The 12,390-nt window shown below is 43.7% G+C and overlaps 1 protein-coding gene across 1 annotated transcript in view; it reads right to left on the reverse strand.

The window, feature by feature from the left end:
• The window catches only part of LOC126412632 (paired box protein Pax-6-like), a 181,046-nt gene that overhangs the window by 104,877 nt on the left and 63,779 nt on the right, over nt 1-12,390 (reverse strand). Inside the window, exon 3 of the mRNA XM_050082308.1 lies at nt 3,109-3,274. Within this exon, the coding sequence (XP_049938265.1) occupies nt 3,109-3,274 (166 nt within the window). The remainder of the gene's footprint in view (nt 1-3,108; nt 3,275-12,390) is intronic.

Genomic DNA, 12,390 nt, shown 5'->3' on the forward strand with positions numbered 1-12,390 from the left:
CCGAAGTCCACCCCGCTCCATTCATGCTACCAAGGAAGAAATTCGATGTATGTACGAGGAATCTAACCCGGCTCTCTGGCAGTCAGCTGTGCTGACCATTCAGCTACTGTAATAGATGTACCCTTGTAAAATAAGATAATTCCTACAGGAGAAAACTTTTGTAGCCCTATGCGTAAGTTAAAATCCCCCATAACTTTCTATATTAATTCAAGTACAACAAATTCTTGCGAAATCGGAAGAATCTTTAAGTAACACCCTGCATTATACGAATTACGCCATGGCACGTATCCAGTGGAGGGACTGATAATCTAACACCAAAACTTCCAGATATAGACACTCAGATCGGTACCAAATATACAACTTGTGTTGGTAGAGTATCAAGCAAGACACAGGTTTAGTTCGTAATATGTGGTGCTGTGCAGTACAAAATGCATAAACGGCAGCACAGGAAAACCATATCTGTCAGAGTTTCTACTGCAAATCTCTCGTGGGTGATATGGTAATGCGTGTGGTGGTCGTATCAGAGGTCACACGTTCAAGCACTACTGATGACAATTTTTGTAACTATTTACATGTGAATCTTTTATATGGGAGAACATTTTACTAACATGCAAAAGGAGTTTTCAGAGTTTGTAGCGATGTTGTTTCGGAAGTCTGCTTTTACTTTGTTAGTTGAACGTTATGTACTTACTATTGATCTTATTATTTTGTTTACTACTACTACTACTACTACTAATACTCGTTATTATTATTATTATTATTATTACTTCCACACCTGTTATGACACTACTTATTTTTCACTTCTGATTGTATATTCTATGAAACTACAAACGTACTCTATGTGTTTACTGCTTTCAAAGAAACGAAGAGAAAGCAGACTGTCAAGAGAAAACTGCTATAAACTCCAAACATCGTTTTATATGTCATAAACATGTTGTCGCATTTAACACTTTCACGCATAATACAGTAAAACAAAATTCGTCGTGAGGGTTTGAACCAAGGACCCTTTTCACGGAGATTAAACGCTCTACCAGCTTTTTTTATCTCATTTTGTTCGTAGCTGACGTTCGATGACACCCGTTTAAGTTTATCGGTAATCCATTCACTAAATATTTTATTTTATTTTTATTTATTTATTTTGTATTACAGACGCCAGTTAGCCCTCTAATCGAATACACTGAGCTACCAAGCAGGCTTCATTACGGAAGCTATGCAAACGAGTTATTCACAGTTATGTTTTTTATGTGCTTCGCCAATCTCGTTTTACTTTTAATTAACACTTACGCGCATTCTGTTGTGTACGAACTACATCGGAGTTGTGATTCGTACTTTATTAACATACAACGTTTGATAGCGATCTGAGAGCCTGACATCTGGAGGTTTTGGTGTAAGTAAAATAGACAGGTAAAACTTTCGAAACCATCTGATTCAGTATTAAAAAAAAGTTTACGCTACTGGCCATTAAAATTGCTACACCAAGAAGAAATGCAGACGATAAACAGGTGTTCATTGGACAAATATATTATACTAGAACTGACATGTGATTACATTTTCACGCAATTTGGGTACATAGATCCTGCGAAAACAGTACCCAGGACAACCACCTCTGGCCGTAATAACGGCCTTGATACGCCTGGGCATTGACTCAAACACAGCTTGGATGGCGTGTACAGGTACAGCTGCACATGCAGCTTCAACACGATGCCACACTTCATCAAGAGTAGTGACTGGCGTATTGCGACGAGCCAGTTGCTCGGCCACCAGTGACCAGACGTTTCCAATTGGTGAGAGATCTGGAGAATGTGCTGGCCAGGGCAGCAGTCGAACATTTCCTGTATCCAGAAAGGCCCGTACAGGACCTCAGGACCTGCAACATGCGGTCGTGCATTATCCTGCTGAAATGTAGGGTTTCGACGGGATCGAATGAAGGGTAGAGCCACGGGTCGTAACACATCTGAAATGTAATGTCCACTGTTCAAAGTGCCGTCAATGCGAACAAGAGGTGACGGAGACGTGTAACCAATGGCGCCCCATACCATCACGCCGGGTGATACGCCAGTATGGCGATGACGAATACACGCCTCCAATGTGCGTTCACCGCGATGTCGCGGAACACGGATGCGACCATTATGATGCTGTAAACAGCATTCATCTGAAAAAATGACGTTTTGCCATTCGTGCACCCAGGTTCGTCGTTGAGTACTCCATCAAAGGCGCTCCTGTCTGTGATGCAGCGTCAACGGTAACCGCAGCCACGGTCTCCGAGCTGATAGTCCATGCTGCTGCAAACGTCGTCGAACTGTTCGTGCAGATGGTTGTTGTCTTGCAAACGTCCCCATCTGTTGACTCAGGGATCTAGACGTGGCTGCACGATCCGTTACAGCCATGCGGATAAGATGGCTGTCATCTCGACCGTTAGTGATACTAGGTCGTTGGGATTCAGCGCGGCGTTCCGTATTACCCCCCTGAACCCACCGATTTCGTATTCTGCTAACAGTCATTGGATCTCGACCAACACGAGCAGCAATGTCCCGATACGATAAGCCGCAATCGCGATAGGCTACAATCCGACCTTTGTCAAAGTCGGAAACGTGATGGTACGCGTTTCTTCTCCTTACACGAGGCATCACAACAACGTTTGACCAGGGAACGCCGGTCAACTGCTGTTTGTGTATGAGAAATCGGTTGGAAACTTTCCTCATGTCAGCACGTTGTAGGTGTCGTCACCGGCGCCAACCTTGTATGAATTCTCTGAAAAGCTAATCATTTGCATATCACAGCATCTTCTTCCTGTCGGTTAAATTTCGCTTCTGTAGCACGTGCATTATCCTGCTGAAATGTAGGGTTTCGACGGGATCGAATGAAGGGTAGAGCCACGGGTCGTAACACATCTGAAATGTAATGTCCACTGTTCAAAGTGCCGTCAATGCGAACAAGAGGTGACGGAGACGTGTAACCAATGGCGCCCCATACCATCACGCCGGGTGATTTTAATGGCCAGTAGTGTAGTTATCTGTAAGCAGTACTGGAACAGACCGCATAGCCACTCCGGCAATCAGAGAAGAGACGGGAGGAGAGGAAAGTGAGGTGAGGTAAGGCGAGCGTTACCTGCCGAGGATCTTGGAGACGCAGCCGTTGGAGACCTGCAGGATGCGCGAGATGTCGCAGGGCCGCGCCCCCGAGTGGGCCAGCTCGACGATCTTCTGGCGCGTCGAGTCCGGCAGCGGCCGGCCGCCCACGAACACGCCGCCCAGCTGGTTGACGCCGCTGTGCCCTGCAACACACGGCCGCCGCTCGCTACTGGCCACCACACTGCGTCTGCTGGGGAGCAACCACTAGCTACTGGCCGCCACGCTGGTATGCGGTTGCAGCTGACAGCTACTGACTACAACAGCGGTAGTTCAAAGGGGACGTTTCATATGGCGACCCTGCCAGGATACCTCACTGGAATCTTCTGATTTTTTCTTGTGGTTTGTGTAATTAGTGTAGCTTTTGTTTATTGCTAGTGCGTAATTATAGAGAGAATTTCCTTTGTAGTTGTAGTTTTTCACTGTTGTACACATTTGCATGTAGATTTGCACCAAGTATTTCGCAGCTACACTTGCAATTAACTAGATATTATTTTCAGTGCTATGTTACTGTGTTCTCTTATTTTTGCTGTTCAAATTGTGTTTTTCTGTGTTGTTGTGTGAAATATTGTGACAATAATGGCGTGTGAAAAACCTAATACTAGGCTCCAAAGTAAACTGAGAAATGACAGTGAAGACGAAAACAGTGTGTTTACGCCACCATGTAATGAAATAACTAATGTTCAAAGTAGTAATTTGGTGATTGTGCATAAGGAAATGGAGCGGGCTGCAAATAATGATGTAGGCAGTGAAACAATTAGTGAACAGGGAAGCATTGTCGATCGATCGGTCGGCAAGAGCTTGCCTCAGGAATCCGAAATAACAGGACACAATTTTGCAAATACTGTAGATTCAGGTTTTGCGTCCTCACCGTTTTCTCAAATAAATCAAGACACATTTTCTGCTTTTCAAAGTGCGAATATTGCCGGTTCAAATGCACTGCCGAATAGCACTGAGGAACATGTTTCAGACACCAGTGCACTGTTATTACAGTTAATGCAACAAGTGGGACAAAGGCTACAAAAGTTAGACACAACGCTTGAACAAAATCAGAGACAAATGGAACAAAATCTTCAAAAGTTAGACACAATGGAACAACACCAGAGACAAACACAGCAACAGTTAGACAAAATGGAACAACACCAGAGACAAACACAGTCGTGTATAATTTTTCTAAGGGGACGTTTCAGTACGAGGTTGTGACTGGCGACATACAAGCACCAGCTACTGGGCATCAAGATGGCTGGTAACGAGCAACCACCATACACTGGCTTCCACACGGGAAGGGTCTGTGGCTGGTGAGAAGCAAGTACCACATGCTGGCTACCACATAGGAGGGGGCCGTGAATGGTGAGGAAGAACTTCCAGCTACTGTAACACACTGGAGAGGTGACTGACCACTGAGGAGAAACCACCAGATACTGGCCACCACACTGGGACGAGGTTGCAGCTAGAGAGGAGCCACTACCACATACTTGTCACCACAGCTAATGGGTATCAAGCTAGGATGAAGCTGTGTCTGGTGAGAGACAACCACCCCCCACTGGCAACCGCACTGGAATGCGGCTGTAGTTGGTGACGAGCAAGCACCAGTGACTGGCTGCCACACTCCGGAGGGGACTGTGGTTGGTGAGGAATAACCGTCAGCTACTGGCTACCACAAGGGGACATAGCTGTTGATGGTGAGGATCAACTACCAGCTACTGGCTACCAGACTACCATGGGGAAGTGGCTGGTCAGGAGGAAACACCTGTTACAGGCTTCAACATTGAGAAGGAGCTGTGGCTGGAGAGGAGCAGTCACTATGAGGCAGCGGCAGCTGGCGTCAACAGATTTACTGTACTTACCTACATTCTGTGATCAAAAGTACCTGGACACTTGTTTGTGGGCGTTAACACGGGGTGTGTCCACCTTTTGCCTTTATGTCGCCTTGAACTCCGCTGCAGCACTTTCAGTGAGGCGTCTGAATGTCTATGGACGAATGGCAGTCCATTATTTCTCAAGAACCGAAACCAGAGAAGTTAGTGACATTGGACGCAGGGTGAGGAGAAATGTCGTCAGTAACTCTTCCTAAAGGTGGTTCATTGGATCAGGTCTGGACTTTGGGTGGGCCAGTGTATTTCAAGAATGTTACTGACGACGATGATGATGATGATGACGATGTTTGGTATGCGGGTCTCTCGACTACGCGGTTATGAGCGCCCGTACAAATTCCCAACCTTCACTCAGTCCATCCTCGCCACTTTCACGAATGATGATGAAATGATGAGGACAACACAAACACCCAGTCATCTGGAGGCAAGGAATTTTATTGTCCACCATCATTGCCTCAGAGATGCTGCTTCATGACAGGGTGCATTGTCATCATCACCAAACTGTTCCTCAACAGCATGCAGCACACAACATTGTAAAATGTGTTCATATCCTTTTGCATTCTATCACTCAGGTGTCATCCAATAACTAGCGCTCGTTCTATCGCTGAAATCTCGTGGTTGGACCGCTCAGTTGTAAGTGCTTCTCTGCTTGTAATACTCCCTGCCTCCCTTCATACCGACAGGTTTGCTGGCCGAATCCGCATTACATGAATGTGTCCGAATACTTTTGATCAGATAGTATAGACCCAGACACTTTCTATGGAATTGAGATGGGAAGATTTAGTGGAAGAATCTAAATATCACAGGTTGCCTGGGTGCTTGTTAAACCAGGGACCCACGTGTGCAGCCCTGACGCCGTGACAGACTTTTCATCTTACAAGGGGAGGCCGCCAATTGTGAAATTCAGATTCGATTCATACTGCGCATAATAAAAGCTCATGGCCAGAGGTGCAATGTGGCAAAGCACCAAGATGCACTTCTCAGCCGTTGTCGAGAAAATCGACAGTTAAAAGAAACCGTTGCCGTGAAATACTCTCTACGATTATTAATTTTCTACAGCGTCGTGGCGCAGCGGTAAGCGCTCCGGTTCGTAATCCAAAGGTCGCCGGATCGAATCTCGCGCCATGCAACACTTTTTTTTGTATTTGTTTTTAGTAATTCATATATATATATATATATATATATATATATATATATATATATATATATATATATATATATATATATATATATATAAAATTCCCGGCAATCAGTTGCAACAATTATGCATATAATAAGTTGTTGAAAGTCGTTTGTCGTGCAAAAACTGGCGACTTCGAACATCATTATGTTTTCCGCAAACAAAGTTGTATTTCACAAATGTTATTAATTGTCTTCATAATGTTAGCCACGTATAGTTAACGGAAGACGTAGAAACGGTATTCCGAAACGAATACGTGTCTCGTAAGTCAAACGTTCGAATTAGAATAGAGACCCCACGAACACAAATGTGCTGCGGCATGTGTGAAATATGAACTCCGTTACTCGCTCGTTACACTTGAAGGACAGATGTTGAATAGGCCGAAACGAGCCGCCGCATAACAGCGTAGATGCCTGCTAACTTCGAAAGAAGGTAGATGCGGTCCCTAGCGCAACTTATAACATCGTCGAAAATCAGTGCGGACGTGAGAGCTTTAGTACACCCTGTTAAAAAAACTGAAAAATGGAGGCGGTACAATTGGAGAGCGATCCGCCTTCACCAGTATGCATAAGCAATTCATTAATAGTATATATATATATCATTAATCGTAGAAAGTATTTCACCGCAACGGTTTCTTTTAACTGTCGATTTTCTCGACAACGGCTGAGAAGTGCATCTTGGTGCTTTGCCACATTACACCTCTGGCCATGAGCTTTTCTTATGCGCAGTATGAATCGAATCTGAATTTCACAATTGGCGGCCTCCCCTTGTTAGAAGACAACAGTGCCCACACTATTTTCATTATGTAGGTGCAAAAGAAAGGTGAACAGTGTGCATCGAGGATGTTGATATAACCATCTTCGTTTGTGTTCACGGAGATGAGAATCGATGGGTTTCAATCATGGTATGAGAAACACGCAAACGCCTCCAGGCTGACTACACTCTCCACACACCCCAGCTTAAATGCACGCGTCTTGCATCATTTCAAAAGAAGCAAAATGGCGACTCTTCGGTGCACACAACACGCCTCCATTCAGCTACTGTCCAGTATGTGTGTTGGTTGGCCAAGTGAAGAGATGCAGCTTCATGTACTGCTGTGAGAAACCGCCTTTTCGACGTACCTGACCCCCAGGGGTCCACTGCGTGCTGTCCCTTCGCAACGTTTGCGGGGAAGTGATTGGTATGGGTGTACGTTCACCGACAAGATTAGTTCCTGCCACGTTTGAAATCAATCACACACTGACAAAGCGTGACACTGGTCTCAGGTCGCATCAGTTGTATGTTTTTCGTTCAGTGTTCTTACGTCGTGTTATATGGCTGCAGTTGATGCACCATACCTTGCAGGCACGCTGATACACAAAAGAATCGTGGAGTGTTATTCACGGTGTGATCGTGGACAAGTACAGACATTTCGGAACGAATTTCCAATCTGAAACGGAGTATACGCTGATATGAAACTTCCTGACAGATTAAAACGGAGTTGCCCTCTCATGGGCAACTGTTGCACCGATAAAACTATCCGAGTGTGACTCACAACCCTTCAGCACAGCTTTACTTTCATCACTGTCTCATCCCACTGCAGTTGGTTCAATACTTACCTGCAAAAGGCGAATTTCAAGTCCAAACATGATTACTCCTGTATGCCACTGTCTCCAAGTCGACTCATTCTGTTGCACTGATTCCATTTATACACACCACTTCACTGCTTTGACATGTCAGTGGCAGAGTGTCGCACGACCCCCTGGCACAAGTTTTCCACCATCTGTTGTTGTTGTTGTGGTCTTCAGTCCTGAGACTGGTTTGATGCAGCTCTCCATGCTACTCTATCCTGTGCAAGCTTTTTCATCTCCCAGTACCTACTGCAACCTACATCCTTCTGAATCTGTTTAGTGTATTCATCTCTTGGTCTCCCTCTACGATTTTTACCCTCCACGCTGCCCTCCAATACTAAATTGGTGATCCCTTGATGCCTCAGAACATGTCCTACCAACCGATCCCTTCTTCTGGTCAAGTTGTGCCACAAACTTCTCTTCTCCCCAATCCTATTCAATACTTCCTCATTAGTTACGTGATCTACCCATCTAATCTTCAGCATTCTTCTGTAGCACCACATTTCGAAAGCTTCTATTCTCTTCTTGTCCAAACTATTTATCGTCCATGTTTCACTTCCATAGATGGCTACACTCCATACGAATACTTTCAGAAATGACTTCCTGACACTTAAATCAATACTGGATGTTAACAAACTTCTCTTCTTCAGAAACGCTTTCCTTGCCATTGCCAGCCTACATTTTATATCCTCTCTACTTCGACCATCATCAGTTATTTTGCTCCCCAAATAGCAAAACTCCTTTACTACTTTAAGTGCCTCATTTCCTAATCTAATTCCCTCAGCATCACCCGACTTAATTAGACTACATTCCATTATCCTTGTTTTGCTTTTGTTGATGTTCATCTTATATCCTCCTTTCAAAACACTGTCCATTCCATTCAACTGCTCTTCCAAGTCCTTTGCTGTCTCTGACAGAATTACAATGTCATCGGCGAACCTCAAAGTTTTTATTTCTTCTCCATGAATTTTAATACCTACTCCGAATTTTTCTTTTGTTTCCTTTGCTGCTTGCTCAATATACAGATTGAACAACATCGGGGAGAGGCTACAACCCTGTCTTACTCCCTTCCCAACCACTGCTTCCCTTTCATGTCCCTCGACTCTTATAACCGCCATCTGGTGTCTGTACAAATTGTAAATAGCCTTTCGCTCCCTGTATTTTACCCCTGCCACCTTTAGAATTTGAAAGAGAGTATTCCAGTCAACATTGTCAAAAGCTTTCTCTAAGTCTACAAATGCTAGAAACGTAGGTTTGCCTTTCCTTAATCTTTCTTCGAAGATTAGTCGTAAGGTCAGTATTGCCTCACGTGTTCCAACATTTCTACGGAATCCAAACTGATCTTCCCCGAGGTTGGCCTCTACTAGTTTTTCCATTCGTCTGTAAAAAATTCGTGTTAGTATTTTGCAGCTGTGACTTATTAAGCTGATAGTTCGGTAATTTTCACATCTGTCAACACCTGCTTTCTTTGGGATTGGAATTATTATATTCTTCTTGAAGTCTGAGGGTATTTCGCCTGTTTCATACATCTTGCTCACCAGATGGTAGAGTTTTGTCATGACTGGCTCTCCCACAGCCGTCAGTAGTTCCAATGGAATATTGTCTACTCCGGGGGCCTTGTTTCGACTCAGGTCTTTCAGTGCTCTGTCAAACTCTTCACGCAGTATCGTATCTCCCATTTCATCTTCATCTACATCCTCTTCCATTTCCATAATATTGTCCTCAAGTACATCGCCCTTGTATAGATCCTCTATATACTCCTTCCACCTTTCTGCTTTCCCTTCTTTGCTTAGAACTGGGTTTCCATCTGAGCTCTTGATATTCATACAAGTCGTTCTCTTATCTCCAAAGGTCTCTTTAATTTTCCTGTAGGCGGTATCTATCTTACCCCTAGTGAGATAGGCCGCTACATCCTTACATTTGTCCTCTAGCCATCCCTGCTTAGCCATTTTGCACTTCCTGTCGATCTCATTCATCTATAGCACTCAAAACGACGAATGGCAGATCTCCTTGGAATCATCCCTATGAGCAGCGTCAGACCATCATGAGCTACTGCTACTGGGAGCCCAGTGCATGCTACCACTAACTTCTTAAGGGGCTCCGGAAAGGCTCAAAATCATGAAAAGTTCAATTTTTACTTTTTTGCGTTTTCTGAATCTGCAGACTACTACCTTTTAACAGATATATAATTTATTAAATTCCGAAGACTACAACTATTTTTAAATTTTTTTAAAATGTGTTCTACATGGGCGTGACCCACTGTGGCGCTGTTAAACTGCTGTCAAATGGTGTTATTATTAACGTCCGTGTTCATCAGGTACATTTTAGTGATGTGAGATAAAGTATGTGTTGTGGCTAACCTGTGATGGTTCAATATATGTCGCTGGTGTGATTGTCGATTGTTTCATGTTTATTTACTCTGTCGTTATCTCGAAAATATCCGTAATTAATTCTGTTTCTTGAGTCTCTGTTTTGTTGAAGTATAATAATGAGTAAAAGTAAAGTTATTAGAAATCCTAACCTCTCAAGTACACCTGCCCATAGCAGTCAAAGTGGGAAAGAAAATACTTCACAGAAGAAGCTTGGTTCAATGAGTGAAATCTATGAATGTTTTATGGGCGAATCGGATGTGAATGAAATATTTGATATGTCGGTTCTCAAAGGAATTTTTTCAAACTGTGTAGGATGTATTCATTGTAGTGAAGTTGGTCTGGAACTTGCCATAATAAAGCACGTAGGACTTGCTAGTGAAATACAACTGAAATGTGATAAGTGTTCATACATGACCACCTTTTGGAACAGTGTTGCAGTAACTGCAACTGCAGTAACAGCACCTTCGGGCTGCAGACAGGGCTGTAAAGAGTCTAGAAATACAAGCAAGAGTAAACAGGAGGAGGAACAAGAGGAAGCTGGAGGAGGAGTTTGCAGAGGATGAAGATAATCCATCCTATGGACCTGGAATGCACTAAAAAGTTAATCCAATCTTTGTCGCTCGATTCCCAAAACTTTTATTTTCTCATAGTAATTACATGTTTTCTAAGGATCTTCCAAACATATTTGTTTCAAACTTTCAGTAAATGTTACACAGTACCTTCTGCATAATTTAACACAGCCTTTTTCCAAAAAACTGTATATTTTTGAATATATAAATAAAAAATTGCAAAAAAATGTTGTGAATTTTCATTACAATTGAAAAAAAAATCATCTTTAATAACTGAACTAAAATTTTGTAAAATCCCTGTGTTAAGTTGTAGCCCATATTCCAATAAATAATCTGTAAAAAGTTCAATTTCCTACCTCAAATACTTTGTGAGGAAAGATGTAATTTATAAGCGTTATTTTAACATTGCAAGTATAGGGCGTTCCGGAGCCCCTTAAAGCGATCTGTGATGCAGCACATATCAGGTGTTAAGTTGATAAGAACAGAATTTTTTATCAAACAGTGAGCTGGCTGTAGGAAGCATGAGTGTGTCTTCGTGGAATGATGGCCTGATTGCTTCCACATATTTGCTGAGCCTCCTGGTTGTGACCATTCCTTATTAAAGGATAGACACAGATAGCCCTCCGGTAGCTAAGCCATTACGCTGTCTGTTGGCGGTCAACGTTGAAACCATTATCAGTACGTCTAGCATCCCCCAGTTGGCGTATGCGTTCAACGGATCCAATTCGACGTCGTCACCCCAGATATACAAATTTTTTTTTCGGCAGTGTATTTTAGTAAGTACTGAAGTCGTTCTTGCCAATCATTTTATTTTACGCTTACTATTGATGCCATCCTGTATCTATCATCTATTTGCGTGACTGACATACAGAATTTGAAAATCTCTTTAGGTACCTCTACAACAATACTTGGTGGAGAATACCTCTGATAACGTAAAGTTCCGTGACCTGGCCCTAGTCGTGCCATCCGGATCCGACCAGCCGCCACGTCATCGGCTGTCAGCACACCGCTGTCCCGGTCGTTGTCGGGTTACTGGACACCGGACGGCTACTGATTGGTGGAGTAGCCGATCAGGTGGTTTCACGATGTTGTTTGCACCCCTACCAGCACTCTCGCCAAGGGAAATATCCCTTGCAGTACCGGGAATTGAAGTCAGGTCCTGCGTATGGCAGTGAGATGCACTGACCACTCGGCAGAGCACATAACCGAGAAACCCAAAGGCCTCGAGTTCGAATCTCAGTCTGGCACTGGCCTCTGGTACGAAAATCGTCTTCCCACTTCTCTGTTCTACTCGCGAATGTTGCTTGGGAGGAATGACTATAGGGAAATCTGTGCGTGATCTCTAATTTCTCTCATACTCGTCGTGGTCATGTCGAGACGCATTTGGGAGATTTTTCTTCCAGATATTCATTGTTCCAGTGTTTTACTGTTTTACAAAACAAAACACACAGGAGAAAACACGGATGAGTATAGTTGTAGACAAAATTGCAAGTAACAATCTGAAGCCGGCCGGTGTGGCCGTGCGGTTCTAGGGGCTACAGTCTGGAACCGCGTGACCGCTACGGTCGCAGGTTCGAATCCTGCCTCGGGCATGGATGTGTGTGATGTCCTTAGGTTAGTTAGGTTTAAGTAGTTCTAAGTTCTAGGGGACTGATGA

Source organism: Schistocerca serialis, chromosome 7 (genome assembly GCF_023864345.2).
Source record: "Schistocerca serialis cubense isolate TAMUIC-IGC-003099 chromosome 7, iqSchSeri2.2, whole genome shotgun sequence".
NCBI lineage: Eukaryota > Metazoa > Arthropoda > Insecta > Orthoptera > Acrididae > Schistocerca > Schistocerca serialis.